Source organism: Martes martes (genome assembly GCF_963455335.1).
Source record: "Martes martes genome assembly, chromosome: 4".
NCBI lineage: Eukaryota > Metazoa > Chordata > Mammalia > Carnivora > Mustelidae > Martes > Martes martes.
In genome coordinates this window covers 39,931,432-39,945,805 of record NC_137891.1, presented here as the reverse complement: position 1 = coordinate 39,945,805, position 14,374 = coordinate 39,931,432, and the positions used below count along the sequence as shown (strand labels likewise).

General features: G+C 43.8%; 1 protein-coding gene across 1 annotated transcript in view; it reads left to right on the top strand.

The window, feature by feature from the left end:
- The first annotated feature begins 17 nt into the window (after positions 1–17).
- PTDSS1 (phosphatidylserine synthase 1) overlaps positions 18–14,374 on the top strand; it is a 63,121-nt gene continuing 48,764 nt past the window's right edge. Inside the window, exons 1-2 of the mRNA XM_080801558.1 lie at positions 18–545; positions 12,340–12,431. Coding sequence (XP_080657684.1) covers positions 367–545; positions 12,340–12,431 — 271 coding nt within the window. The 5' untranslated portion in view covers positions 18–366. The remainder of the gene's footprint in view (positions 546–12,339; positions 12,432–14,374) is intronic.

The following is a 14,374-nucleotide window of genomic DNA, read 5'->3' as shown; positions in this document are numbered from 1 at the left end:
GGGAGAGCGGGCGGCGTGCGGAGGGAAAGGAGTCGGCTAGGGGGTCACAGCTTCCCTTCTGCCGCACGCTGCTTCCCTTAGACCTCGTCCGCCGGGAATGTGAAGACACCGCTAGTCCGCAGAGATGCGGCTCACGGAAGACCGGCGGCGGCAAGGCCGGCGGCGCTCCCCCCCGGCTCGAGGCCGCGTTGGCGGCGCCGCGACCCCGCCCTCCCGCGCCGGTCCTTCGCTCGGCTTCCAGCGGGTGCTCCGCGCCAGACCCGGCCCCGCCGTCCGGCCGCTCGCCCGCAGCGGCTCGTCACCTCCGGGGTCCCAGCCTCCACGGGCCGGGACCGCTGCCGCCGCCGCAGGACGGGGAGGCGGGCCATGGCGTCCTGCGTGGGGAGTCGGACCCTGAGCAAAGATGATGTGAACTACAAGATGCATTTCCGGATGATCAACGAGCAGCAAGTGGAGGACATCACCATCGACTTCTTCTACCGGCCTCACACCATCACCCTGCTCAGCTTCACTATCGTCAGCCTCATGTATTTCGCCTTCACCCGGTGAGACGGGCCGGGCCGCGTGGAGGGAGCGCCCTTGGGCGAAGGGAAGGGGCTGGCGGGAGGCGGTGGTGAGGAGCGTGGGCCGGTGGAGCTCTGGATGAGGATTCGGGCTGGCTGTTCCACGCACACACTCGCAGACCCACCGCCCATCAGCTCCTCCAGCGGCGCAGTGTGTCACAGCACACCTAGCTTCCTGCCCTAGAGCTCTCGGGACTGGCATTCGCCCCTACCCTCCAACCCCCACCCTGTGCTACCTCCTCCCATACAGCGATTCGGGCCACACCAGGAGCACTCGAGGGTCACCTAGAGCGATGCCCACCTCTCCTGTCTTACTGAGCATCGCTCCCCAAACACATCACGACGCGGCCCCCTCCTCTCCAGCCCTCGTCCCTACCGAGCACACCATATGAATCATCTCCTATGCACCACTTTCAGCACAGACCGCTACACGCCGAAAGCACCCCGGTCCACGGCGTTTTCACGCACCCTACACAGGCCCAGGGCACAACCAGCACCCTTCCTGTGGATCTCCTTCAGTATTCACTACCGGCCATGCCCAAAATGCACATGTGAGTTGCACTACACGGTCTTTTCCATGCAGCCCCTCCGGTATGCGTGGCACACAAACCATCTAGCATAACCCTTCCCCCAGCCTCAAACAGGACCACAACACAAATGATGTAGATAGATGTCAAAGCTGATCCTTCCCCTTCCAGCACAGCTACCTACCACATCTTGTGCACACTGCTGCACGAGATATTGTCAAGCAATTGTAGCAGTGCCTGGTGCATAATATATGCTGTGGAAGTGATAAGTAAAACACATAAACCTCAGCATAGCACAACTCTTTTCTTCCTGAACACACACACACACTCACACTTGCTCAAAGCTCTTCTGATATATACTTGTGCACAGAAGCTATCCAGCCCAACTCTTGATACCTACATCATATAACTAGTCACTGAACATGTGGCCCCTCACCCCCAACCCAAGGAAATATTCCACCCCCGGTTCAGAATGATGTGCACACTATGGGTCCTACTTACAAGGATTCTTTTTTTTTTTTTCTGAATAAACTTCTTTAAAGGAAAGGCATGCCTACCACACTCTTATGGCTTAAAAGATTAACCCAGAGAGGTGTAGTTTTGGAGCCACACTGTTGGCTTCAAATGTCTTTGTGCCCATGGTTGAGTTCCTTCCCCTTTCTCTGAGCCTCAGGATCCGCCCTTGTAAAATGGAGATAAAATATGTACTTACCTCATACGGGTTTATGAGTAATAAATGAGTATGTGTGAATGCACTTAGCAGAGTATCTCATTCACAATGCACAATTAATGTCAGTTACTTCTCTCCATGTTTTTATCCAGCAATCAATCTCGTTCCAGGTCAGCAGAAATTGTGTAGAAGTATATTGAGTGGTCCCAAGCATTGGAACTTCTGGAATTTCGTGGGTGGGGATTAAGGACGCTAGATGTGTTATGACACATGGGACAGCATTGTACAACAGAGAATGAACTGTCCCCTGTATAAATGCTTGTGGGTGCACATTTCCTGCAAGAGATACACATACGTACACGTGCCCACGTGCACACATGGAAGTGACAGGGGTGCCTCCATTGGGAATCACTGCCATCTTTCAGATTTTTGTAAAACTAAGCATCTTCCCACAACACACTTGTTTCTTACCTCCACAATCCATTTGACTCTTGGGTCTCATTTTGTGTTTATCTGTGTGCATAAACCTACCTTAAACTGTAAGGCATATGTAACAATTACTCGTAATGATTAAGGGATACAGCTACTATGATTGTAAAGTCTTCAGCTAATTCTATGTAGTGGGACTAGACCAGACCTTCCCATAGAATCTAACCAAGAACATATTTCTAGCCCGGGAGGAAAAGCATTCTTGTTTCTAATTATGGTTACTCTCAAATACTTCATTTGTCATGTCATCTGATTTTACCACCTAATAGCAATGTGGCCACTTCATTTTGCTAAGCCTCAGTTTCCTTATTTATATGTAAAATGGAAATATTTATTAATACGCCATTGGATTATCTGTCAGGATTCAGTTCATTTTTTTTAGATAATCTGTGTTTAGATCAGTGCATGCAAAATATTGAGTGCTCAGTAAACATTAGCCGTAACTATTACATCGTTTCATTGTATGCTAATGTCTTCTAAATTATATTTGTGAAGGAGTGAGGATGAAGTGTGCTTTGTTATTGAGAAAAAGGATGAAGGCATTGAAATAGTAGACATTGCTTTGCTTGGATAACGTATATGTCTGTTTAGTATTGATTTCGGTTTAACTTCATCTCCTGTGTGGGTTGACAATGATGGGATTAGTGCAGGGAGTTTCTTTGGAAATAAGAAAAGTAATTATGGTATTTTATTCTAAATAATGAGAAAAAGAATGAGCCGTTTGTTTGAGCCTTTTATCTTTCATATTATCTAGACCCTCTAAGAATAGATCTCTCTTCCTCTTTTCTTTTTCTTTTCTTTTTCTTTTTTTTTTAGATTTTATTTATTCATCTGACAGACAGAGATCACAAGTAGGCAGAGAGGCAGGCAGAGAGAGAGGAAGGGAAGCAGGCTCCCTGCCAAGCAGAGAGCCCTATGCAGGGCTCGATCCCAGGACCCTGGGATCATGACCCAAGCCGAAGGCAGAGGCTTTAACCCACTGAGCCACCCAGGCATCCCATCTCTTCCTCTTTTCTAATACAGAAATACAAATTCTTTTGTAATTTCCCTTTTACAGCATATTCTGCCAAAGCAGTCGATAAATTGCTGCAGAGAATATGAATTTTAACAGCTTGTCAGAAGTAATAGAAAAGACATAATCTGAACCTCAGTCTATGGCCTTTTCGAAAAATAATAATCATTTTATTTCTTCCAATAATTTCATGAAGAGAAACTGTGTATCGAAGAACTCATAAATAACAAGTTTCACCTTTTATAAAATCATAAGCCCCATTAATGCAGATGGTACTTACTACCTTTTACTCATTTTTGTAATGATTTGTGACCCTTTAAAGTGGGGCATTACAGTGATCATTCTATCATTCTCTGTAAAGATGGAAAGTAATGACTTCTTAAATGAAAATTATTCATTCTGTCCTCTTTTGTAATGATTGTCTCCAGCACTTTATACTTATTTTTTAACAGGATTTTAGTTGGATGACTATTGAATACAGTTCCTTTAGGGAAAGTGGAAAAAATGTGTTTTTCAAAGACACGTGATGTAAGAGAACAGGAGATTGAATACTTTTGGGGTGCCAATGACCAGGAGGTGAGCCACGGTAGCTGGGTCCTGTCCTATGCTTCAGAGACACAGCAAGAATTTAGGATCATGCAGGAACAGATACCACAGATGGAAGTCTGAGACAGGTTTGGATTTGTCAAGTAGTTCTTTTGTTAAATAGCAACTAGGCCAACTCACTGTTAAATCATAGTGTTTAAATCTCCTGTCTCTTTCACTATCATTAAAAGTAAACCCAGGGGCGCCTGGGTGGCTCAATGGGTTAAGCCTCTGCCTTCGGCTCAGGTGAGGGTCTTGGGGTCCTGGGATCGAGCCCTGCATCCAGAGAGCCTGCTTCCCCCTTGCTCTCTGCCTGCCTCTTTGCTTACTTGTGATCTCTCTCTCTGTCAAATAAATAAATAAGATCTTAAAAAACAAAAAACAAAACAAAACCAAAAAAACAGATAAAGCCAGATACCATCAAATCATTCTCCCCAAGCTCATTTTGCCACATTTGAGAAGTTTTCTTATACGATAAATGCTTTGGCATAAGTCTTGGAAGTTCGTTCAGCCAAAGTGGGGCAAGGAGAACGTTTGTCTCAAGTTCAGAGTAGAGTTACTGAGGTGCTTCGTGTTTATTCTGCTTGCAGAGATTAGCAAACTTGGACTTAGTGCATGGCCCTCATGGCAAAAGCTCGAACATCAGATGTGAAAACACCCAGATCTGCTAAGTCCCCTTCACAGCAGCCCACCCTCTCCTTAAGAGGCACTTGGCAATAAGACTGTGGAATCTGTCTCTCTCGTCCAGTCGTCACTTAACCCAGAAGAGACTGCCTTCCTGCAGCCTGCTGTCCCCAAGTCCTTCTCAGTCTGTCGGTGCTGGCTCTCTCCTTGATGGAGACTCAGGAGACAGGAGGGCAGGGACGTGGACAGACTTTTGGTTGATTTGTTCTTATTTACTTGTTAAGAGTGGTTTTTATTTCATTTTCCTGAGTGGGCTTGGAGCTCCAGTTCTTCCTCAGGTCCCCAAGCCTTACGTAGTCCTGCCTTCTTTGTCACCCCCCTCATGGAGACCTGCCAGCTTTCCCCTTTCTTTCCCCTTTAGCCCATATAAATCCCATTAGAAAATGTCTCCTGATACTGCTGATTCAGTTGTCTCGGTTCTGTTTCTTTTATGTACATCATGTTCTTTCTCTCCCATTAACAGAAGACCTGGATGTCCTTGTTCTCTGACACCAGCTCCGTTAAGTGATGGCGCACAGCGGCCGTGTGCTGGGGTTCAACCAGCCCTGGGGGGGAACAGAGCACACTGTCAGGAGGTGCCCTCTGATGAGGTCCGGTTACCAGAGATAACCACGTTTCTCTTTCCTACTTCCTATTTGAATCATATTTCTCCTTGGATTTCAGTAAGCATCTTCTATATCCTTTCTTATATTTACATCTGCTGTCTTAGCTCCCTAATACGATTATAAGCTTACTGGAGGGGAAAATGTATCCTCTATTTCCTTGGGGTCTTCTGTAGGAAATAGGTTCCTGGGTGACCTCAGATGTTTATTTGGTTTAAATGCTGCCTTACGTCAGAGGGATTGCATGCTACTAATGGCTACCTGGTGTTTAGCATTTTAGCTAGAATTCTGTTACCGAGGGTCATTCAATGAGTCTTATGATAATAATCCTCAGATTTTTAGCCTCAGATTTTTGTAGGGAAGTTAGCAGTTTTTTTAGTCTCCCTGAATCCAGACACCGGGCCTTATCTGGTCAGCCATGACTGCTTCCCGAGCCCTTGGCCCTGGCATCCTGTTTAATTCAGTTCATCTATTCGAAAGTCCAGGTATGTGTTCACGTGGAATAGACCTGGTCTGTCTTCACCAGGTCTCACTGGGCCTTCCCAGCTCTCAGAGCTGTTCTCCTCTCCCCAGGCCCAGGCCTTGACTCAGCAATCCCCTTATCCTTTGGGGTGGTGTGTTCCCAAACCTTTACTGCACCTCCCTCCCATCTGTCTTCCACACTGCTGCCCTCATGACCTTCTAAGACAAAGTTATGACCCCATCTTTCCCTGCATACAGTCTGTCACTGCATCCGCATCACCTATAGGGGATGCTGGCTGGACTCTGAGGTCTTTCATTGTGGGGGATTCTGCTTCTCTAGCCTTGCCCACCCCCTGACACCTGCACACAGGGCACACAACAGGCCCAGTTGGCTCACCAACCCCACACCAAGTGCCAGGCTGGTGGCTCTCTGCTCCTGGAGAGCACCTCCTGGAGCCTTCTCTCTAACCACGAGCCCATGGCATCCTCCACAGTCACCTGGATGATGAGCTCCTTCCTGGACCTTTCTAGGTTGTTTGAGGAAGACATGTTTATATACTTCCAAATATCTTTTATTCTTCTATGCCTCTTACTGGCATTATAATATTTGTTACTATATTGATTTCTTGAGGCCAAATACCTTAATCATCCCAAGATACACACCCAGTAAATGCTAAATGCATGAGATACCAGAAATCATTTATCCAATAAAAACTTAAAAAGCCACTCTTCTCCTTTGGTTGACAGATCTAAGAAGTTACAGTTCTTGACAATGACTGTAACTTACTGTAAAATGAAATGAATGTAGTCTTTAAAGACAATACCAAAGCTAGTCAACATCAATCCACTTTGTAACCTGGGACTAGGTTTTCCATCCGGACAGAGGATCCTTATCAGGGACCTTATCAACGTGACCCTACCTGTGTGTCTCAATTTCAAGGACTCCTATTAAAGGGACGGGAAGGAGAAGATTAGAGGAGGGAGGACAACCCTTTGGCACCTTAGGAGTCTTGGTAAAAGGTTCCTGTCTGCCTGGCCCTGGGGAGGAAGCCTTGTCGAGGGGGCATGTGGGCATGTGAGCAAGTGCATGGAGTTTGCTTCAATTTCCTGCAGTTGGCCTCCCCCACTGCCTATAGTCAGACACTCAACAGACACAGACTCTGAGTCCAGAATTTTTTCCTGGTGTAAAGTTTTTTTAGTTCAGGACTTTCCTTCCACTTTCCTGCTTTTAGGACATTCCCTGTTCTCTGGACAGTTAGTTCCTTATACTGGTTGGAACAACATTCAACAGAAGGAGCTGAACTGTTAGACTATTTGACTGGCCATCCCCACTGGGACCGGAAAGCCACTGTCGGTGCCCTCCGTGGGCTCAGGCTGTGGTTTACCCTCACATGACCTCTGAGTCGCTGGGCCCACTCAGCCGTAGCATCTTGCTCATTCCGGCACCCACCGTATTGAGAAAGCCTGCTGGGTGCCAAGGATTATGCTGGGCGCTGGAGGTAGCTCAGAGGAATGAGATGGGACCTGTGCCCTCTGGAGCTTAAATTACAATTTTATTGTTATCTGCCCATTCAGTATTTTCACTGTATGTAGTCTTGGCTACCCCCACACACTTCCCAAGCACCTCCTAAATTTGGCAGAGAGGGAAAAGGACTTCGCCTGCCCCCCCACCCCACCCCCAGCTCGTCTGTCTGTATCATTTTGTTAAATGTAGCAGTCTTGACCTAGAGCCAGTGTTCCAGAAGCCTTGGCTCCTCCTTCCACTCAGCCTCTTATTTGTGTGTAACTGTGGGCCAGAGAAAGCCAAGAGCTTTATCTCCCTCATCCTTCATGGCAAGATAATCCTCCACAGAACTGTGGAGCAGTTAAAATAAAATGCCAGCTGCAGAAGTTACTTGGCAAGTTTAGAGCACCAGAAGAGGAGACATTTGTGGCCATGGCTGCAGTAGACCTTGGGAGGAAGTCAGGGCTGTGGTCAAGGTTGTCAGAGCTGGGCGAGCTGGCGGGGTGGGGTGCAGGCAAGAGTGTTGGGCCATGCATTTCATTCTCTCCGTGCACCTACCTCTCGTGAGGGACCTATCTAGCTGTGGCGGGAACACCCTTGCCACTCTCAAGCCGCGTGCGGGGCTGGGCGCTGATGGTGCTCACGTTCCTTCTTATGCTCACCTGCTCGCCCTCCCATCTTTGATCATAGAAGTCTGATCTTGACTGTGTGTTTTCCATTTACCTAACAACACTGCTGTCTGTCTTTGATAGGCTTCCCCCACCCCCCCATTAGATAAAAAAAACTACCAACTTTCAGACCCCACTGCTGCTTTATTTTAGGTTTAGTCAGCCTTTTTTTCCCCTACTGAAACTAAGCCATCTGTTTGATCTTTTCTAATAAAATCAGTTAAAATATTTACAAAATTGCAGTGTCCTTGGTTTTATGTCTTTTTTTATAGCTGACCTTAAGTTTTTTTGTTTTTTTTTTTTTTTGACCTTAAGTTTTTATACATTTAATGTTGAGGTATATTTTCAAGCATTTTTGACTAGTGAGTGAATCTTAAATAGAGACTGGTTTGCTATTGCCCTTGGTTTAGGTCAAGTTTTAATTAACTGTTTTGAAAAGAGTAATGTATCACATTGCTTGAAAGCCAAGATATACCTAAGGGTATGGGGAGGAAAGGTATGGGGAGAGAAGTCTCGCTCCCACTCATGCCCCCCAACCCTTAGAGGAAACCAGTGTTGCCACTTCTTGGGTAGATTTCCAGAAACACAGTGTGCATACACATGCCTACTTTTTTGAGCAGAATATTTGCTTCCTATGCGCACTGTTCTACAACTTGCTTTATCTCACCATGTCTCTTATTCTGTAGCAGGCAACTTAAAAAGATCTTCTTCATTCCTTTTCTGATTGCCTAGTATTCCATTATGAATAAATAAACTCTGTAATTTATTTCATCAGTTCCCATTCAGTAGACATTGATTTAGCTTGTTTCTGTCCTTTTGCTAATACATATAATGCCCCAGTGCCACAACTTTGTACCCATGCGATTTTCAAATGAGGGTATGTTTGTGGCATAAGTTCCCATTCGCGGAATTGCTGAGTCACAGGGTATGTGCATTCATAAAGTTAATATGTTGCCAAATTGCCCTACATTAAGGTGGCGGTTCAATTTATACTACCCCGGCAATGTGAAAGACTACCTGTTTGTATTTTTCTCTATATCCTCTCCAGCTCAGTCATTCAATTTTACCTTTGTCGTAGGCACATTTAAAAAATGATCTCCCAGTGTTGTTTTAATTTGTCTCTTATCATGGGTGAAAGTGAGCATCTTTTCACTTGCCTGAGAGACACTGGATTTCCTGCTCTGAACTGTCTCTTCATATCCTTCGACAATTTTTCTGTTTTTTTTTTCTTTGTCCATTTGTCGTTCTTTCTATTAATTGATTTTGCAGTGAGTGCTTTGTGTATTTGGGAAGTTAATTAACTCTTTCCCTTGATCTAAGTTCCAAGTTTATCACTTGTCCTTTACTGATTTCTTTGTTGTGCAGATTAACCAGCTTTTTTCCCTTAGTGATTTCTGGGTTGTGTCATACTGTAGGAAGGTCCCTACTCTGGAATTCGTGTGTTTTGGTTTTGGTTCTTTAACTCATTCATTGTTTCTTCCAGAACGTTTCTGGGTCTTTGTTTTAGGGTTTTGGGTTTGGGGGTTTTTTTGTTGCTGTTTTTGTTACTGGTTTTTTTTTTTTTAAACTTTTATTCTTTGAATCATCCAGAGTATATTTTAATATAAAGGTTGAGTTACAGAATCAACCTTCTTTTCCCAGGTTAATTTATTTCAGCCTTGCTTTTTTTTTTCTTTTTTTTTCTTTATTTATTTGTTTGACAGACAGACCACAAGTAGGCAGAGAGGCAGGCAGAGAGAGAGAGAGGAGGAGGCGGGCTCCCCACTGAGCAGGGAGCCCAATGCGGGGCTCGATCCCAGGACCCTGGGACAATGACCTGAGCTGAAGGCAGAGGCTTTAATCCACTGAGCCACCCAGGTGCCCCCTTGCTTTTATTTGTAATGTACAGGTGTGTGCCCTGTCAAACTTTTATACCATCCCTGTACATCTAACATGAGTCAGATAGATTTAGGATGATATAATTTTTAGGAGACGGCTTGGCATCATCTTCAGAGCCTAAGAGACCTGGTTTCAAATGGGAACTCTGCAACTTCTTAGGTATGTAGGCTTGGGCAAATTAAAATTATGTAACCTTTCTGAGCCTTTGTTACCTCATTTGTAAATATGGTTGATAGTACCCCATTTCATAGATGGGTTGTGACAGTTAGAGATGATGTTTAAAAACTGCCTGTCCTGTGCCTGGTACACAGTAAATACTTGATAATGGGGAGCTGTTATTATTGTCATTATTGTTACCAATATGGGTAGTGCGATGTTGGCTTGAATGAGGACAGTCCCTGTGTGTAGCCATTCTTCAATAAAAGTGCATCCTGGAAATTGGATATAGGGCTTCCCTGCCTAAGCCAGAAGCCGTGGCAGGTGCCCTAATAAATGATTGGGCCAGCATTTTCAGGGCCATGTTCATAACCTCTGGGCAGATGTTTCATCATTGGGGTATACATTAAAATACGATTGCACTTTGCTGCAAGAGGAAGACCGTCTGATCGTGTAATTTGGTTTTATAGGCAGATCTATGAAGTTAACTGTGAAGCATTGTTTCCTCACCATTAGTGTTAGTGCTCTTGGGCCAGATGATGATTTAAAGAATGGGATCTGTATGCTTTCTTACCTCAGAACCTTATGTTCAGTCCTGTTATGAATCTGGAAATTACTTAATTGGGTGCAGTTACCCGAACAGAAGTTGTTATCTAAGTTAACTTCTCGTTTGAAGCCCAATACCCCAGGACCTAGTCTTTAACTGGGTAATTGATTACTGTTTCATTCCACACCTCTTCATGTATGCCGATGCTCAAGATTTTTTAATATGTTAACGTGATTGTCCTGTAAGGTTTTTTTTTTAACCTCTTTCTTTTCCTCCAGTAATATTTAATCTTAATTTAATATCTGTCTTTTGAAAGACCTTTTGCTGCAGCCCTTGCGCAGATAAAAACTCAACTTCCAAAAATCAATTTTAAAATTATTGCTACTAGTCTCATTATGTCTGAATATCTCCTTCCGTTCTGTTCTCCTATTTTCTGTCTTCTCATCCTGCACCTTTTTAAACTGAAATGCTGGACTTCCCTCTCTCAAGCTTCTTAATAATTATCAATAATTCAGAAAATCTTACAGTCTGAGACTTCTGTTTTCCCTCTTTTGCTTGCTTCTCTTGAGTCCCAAGGATGTTACTAGACTTTCCTCTTTTTTTTTTTTTTTTTTTTAAATATAAACTGTCAGAACCTAATTTTTCTCTGCCATCAGTGTTGTTAAAATTTCCATTTGGTGGAGAGAAGAAGGGAGTTGAGGGAAATTGGAAGGGGAGATGAACCATGAGAGACTATGGACTATGAAAAACAATCTGAGGGTTTTGAAGGGGCGGGGGTGTGGGAGGTCGGGGGAGCCAGGTGGTGGGTATTATAGAGGGCACGTATTGCATGGAGCACTGGGTGTGGTGCATAAACAATGAATTCTGTTACACTGAAAAGAAATTAAAAAAAAAAAAAAGAAAATTTCCGTTTGGGAAATTTTACATGGTTTTATACAATAGATTTTCTTCCTGATCAGTAATCAGTCCACAAATATCCATTGAGGGCTTATTGTGTGCCAGCCTTTGAGGATACCATGAGTGAATAATGCCCTGACTTTATTTTCTATATTTATTTTGTTTTGGCAGGAGAGGGGGGCAGAAGGTGGGGTAGAGAGAGAGTCCTAAGCAAGTCCGTGCCCAACGTGGAGCCAATGTGGGGCTCGATCTCACAACCCTAAGATCATGACCTGGGCTGAAATCAAGAGTTGGATACTTAACCGACTGAGCCACCCACGTGCTTCAGGAGTGTACCTTCTATATTGAAGACAGACAACACATCAACTAAAAAATGGGATCATTTCAGTTATTAAGGTTATAAAGGAGATAAATAGAAGCAATAGATTAGAAGTGACCAGGCACAGAGGGAACAAACTCATCCCCTTTCTTTATAGTTCTTTTGCTTCTGGTCTGACTGTAAATCTTGTATTCTATTTTATCATGATTTTGCTTTTAGTACTGTTTTCTGGTGCTTTCTTATTACCCAACATTTTGCCCTTTTCATTCATCCCTTAGATGACCAACTGCCCGTTTTTAAGAACTGGTAGATAATCTCATTGCATTGTGCTTTTCTTCCTTATAATCTTATGCTTTCTTTCTGACTTCTAAAAATTTCTTTGCCACGGTGTACATGATAAAGGTTATCTTTAGTCATTCTTGAAATCAAAAGACATTTCTCCAAAATAAACCTTATTTTTTGACATCCTGGGTATATATATATTTTTTTGAAGAAGAAGAAGAAGAAGAAGAGTGATTCTCAAATGTTTGTCTCAGTGGAATGTGTGTCAGTATGTAAGGATGCCAACTGCATTTCTCCTAAGACTGGATTTTACTGTAAGATTATTATTTTAGGAAAGGACAGTGAGGAGTAAGTAGCATGTGTAAAGACTTTGCTTGCAAAATGAAGTTAACAATCTTTGGTTTTTAGTTTTTAGAACATGGAACTCTTATGCCTTCCGGATTGACTGTTTAGGTCTGAAAATGAATACTCAGCGTTTTCTTTTCTGTTTTCAGGGATGACTCTGTCCCAGAGGACAACATCTGGAGGGGCATCCTCTCTGTCATTTTCTTCTTCCTTATCATCAGTGTGTTAGCTTTTCCCAATGGTAAGTGATGTCACGCTTTACCACATTTCTTCTGTGCATTGTGCCTTTTTGGTGTTTTTTGAGAGGCATGCCATCTAGAAGATGAAACCAGAAGATGGGAATAAAAACCTAATCTGTGGTGGTTAGGCTCTGCCTAACCAGGCTCTGCCACTGGCTAACTCTGTGGCCCTGGGGAAGACACCCAGCTTCTTCCCGAGTGCTTGAGTCTCTCTCTTCTATAAATGGAGATTGTCAGGTAGGTGCTCTTGAAAGGGTTAACTAAGTTACTACATGTTAAATTCTCTGAGTAGTGACTGACAGATTGTAAGCTCTCCATAAGTGTCAGCTGTTCTTACTGTTGCTATCTTTACTGTATCAGCTGAGTCATAAAATACTCAATTATTATTTAGTCCTTTTTGCTAAGGACAGGGTCAAAGCTGTAATGAATATTACTTAAATAATGTGTTGTCCCAGGTGATCTTTAATCATGGTGAACTCTGCTGACCATGCATTTGGGATATGACTTTTCATGATCAAGTATAAAAAAAGACAATTAGTACTGTGAATTTTACCCCCCATCATGATTATAGTGTGAGGAAAAGTCTTTTGGTTTTTTTGTGTGTATTTTGGGGTTTTTTGTTTGTTTGTTTGTTTTTTAAAGATTTTATTTATTTATTTGACAGACAGAGATCACAAGTAGGCAGAGAGAGAGGGGGAAGCAGGCTCCCTGCTGAGCGGAGAGGCCCATGCAGGGCTTGATCCCAGGACCCTGAGATCATGACCTGAGCCGAAGGCAGAGGCTTTAACCCACTGAGCCACCCAGGTGCCCCTGTTTGTTTATTTTTTTAAAGGGGGATACTTGGGTGGCTCAGTCAGTTAAGGATCTGCCTTCAGTTCAGGTCGTGATCCCAGGGTCCTGGTATCGAGCCCCGGGTCGGGTTCTCTGCTCACCAGGGGGCCTGCTTTCCCCTCTCCCTCTGCCAGTCCCCCTGCTTCTACTCGCTCTCTCTTGCTCTCTCTCGCTCTCTCTGTTAAATAAAATAAAATCTTAAAAAAAAAAAGGTATCTTACTTAAGATTCATTCCTTTCCTCTGGATTGTCCCTTACTTCGTTTTTTCAGTAACTTCTCCCTAGAATATTCTGTACTTATTCCCTGTAACCATTTTTAAATGCTTCTTTTTTTATATCCCTGTTAAGTAATTACTCTTAAGATATTTTGAAGTTGTTCAGTCTTACCTACGCATTTAGCTCCATGGGTCCTCCTTGGGTTTAAACTTCACACTTGAGGGTGTGTTTCTTCTCTATCCTCCCATTTATTCAATAGAATGTAACGTGTAATATAAGAAGCCCATTGTGAATGTTACTCATCGCGACTTGGAAATCTACCATGGTGACAAAGTTCTAATACCAATTCCAAGTTATGTGTGTTGTAGGGGGCAGGTAGCAGCAGGAATGGGGTGTTCCCCCATCAATAAGTAATTTTTAGACACCAGCTGGCAGCCCTCTAGTTCAACTCAGTTCTGACACTGTCTACCCAGAATTAGCATCAGATCCCACAGGTTAAGGACTCATAGAGGCCACTGCAGATGCCATTTGCAAGTCCGAGGTTTTCACCTGTGCTTCTGACCAAATGGTTATAAATCAAAGGTTCCCATGACCCCTCGACTGATTTGCTAACATGGTTCACTGGATGTAGGAAATGCTTTTACTCACTAGCTGACTGTACCAGTTTATTATAAAGGGTACTCATCAACAGATGAGAGATGAGTATAGGATAAGGTATGTGGGAAGGGTCTAGGAGCTTCTATGTACTCTCCACAGTGTGTCACTCTTCTGTTGTCAGAAGAGTGTTCAGCAACCCAGGAACTCTCCCAAACCCCCACCTTTTGGGTTTTTTTGGAAGCCCCATTTACATAGGCATGATCGATCCATCATCGGCCATTGGGAATTGAACTCAACCTCCA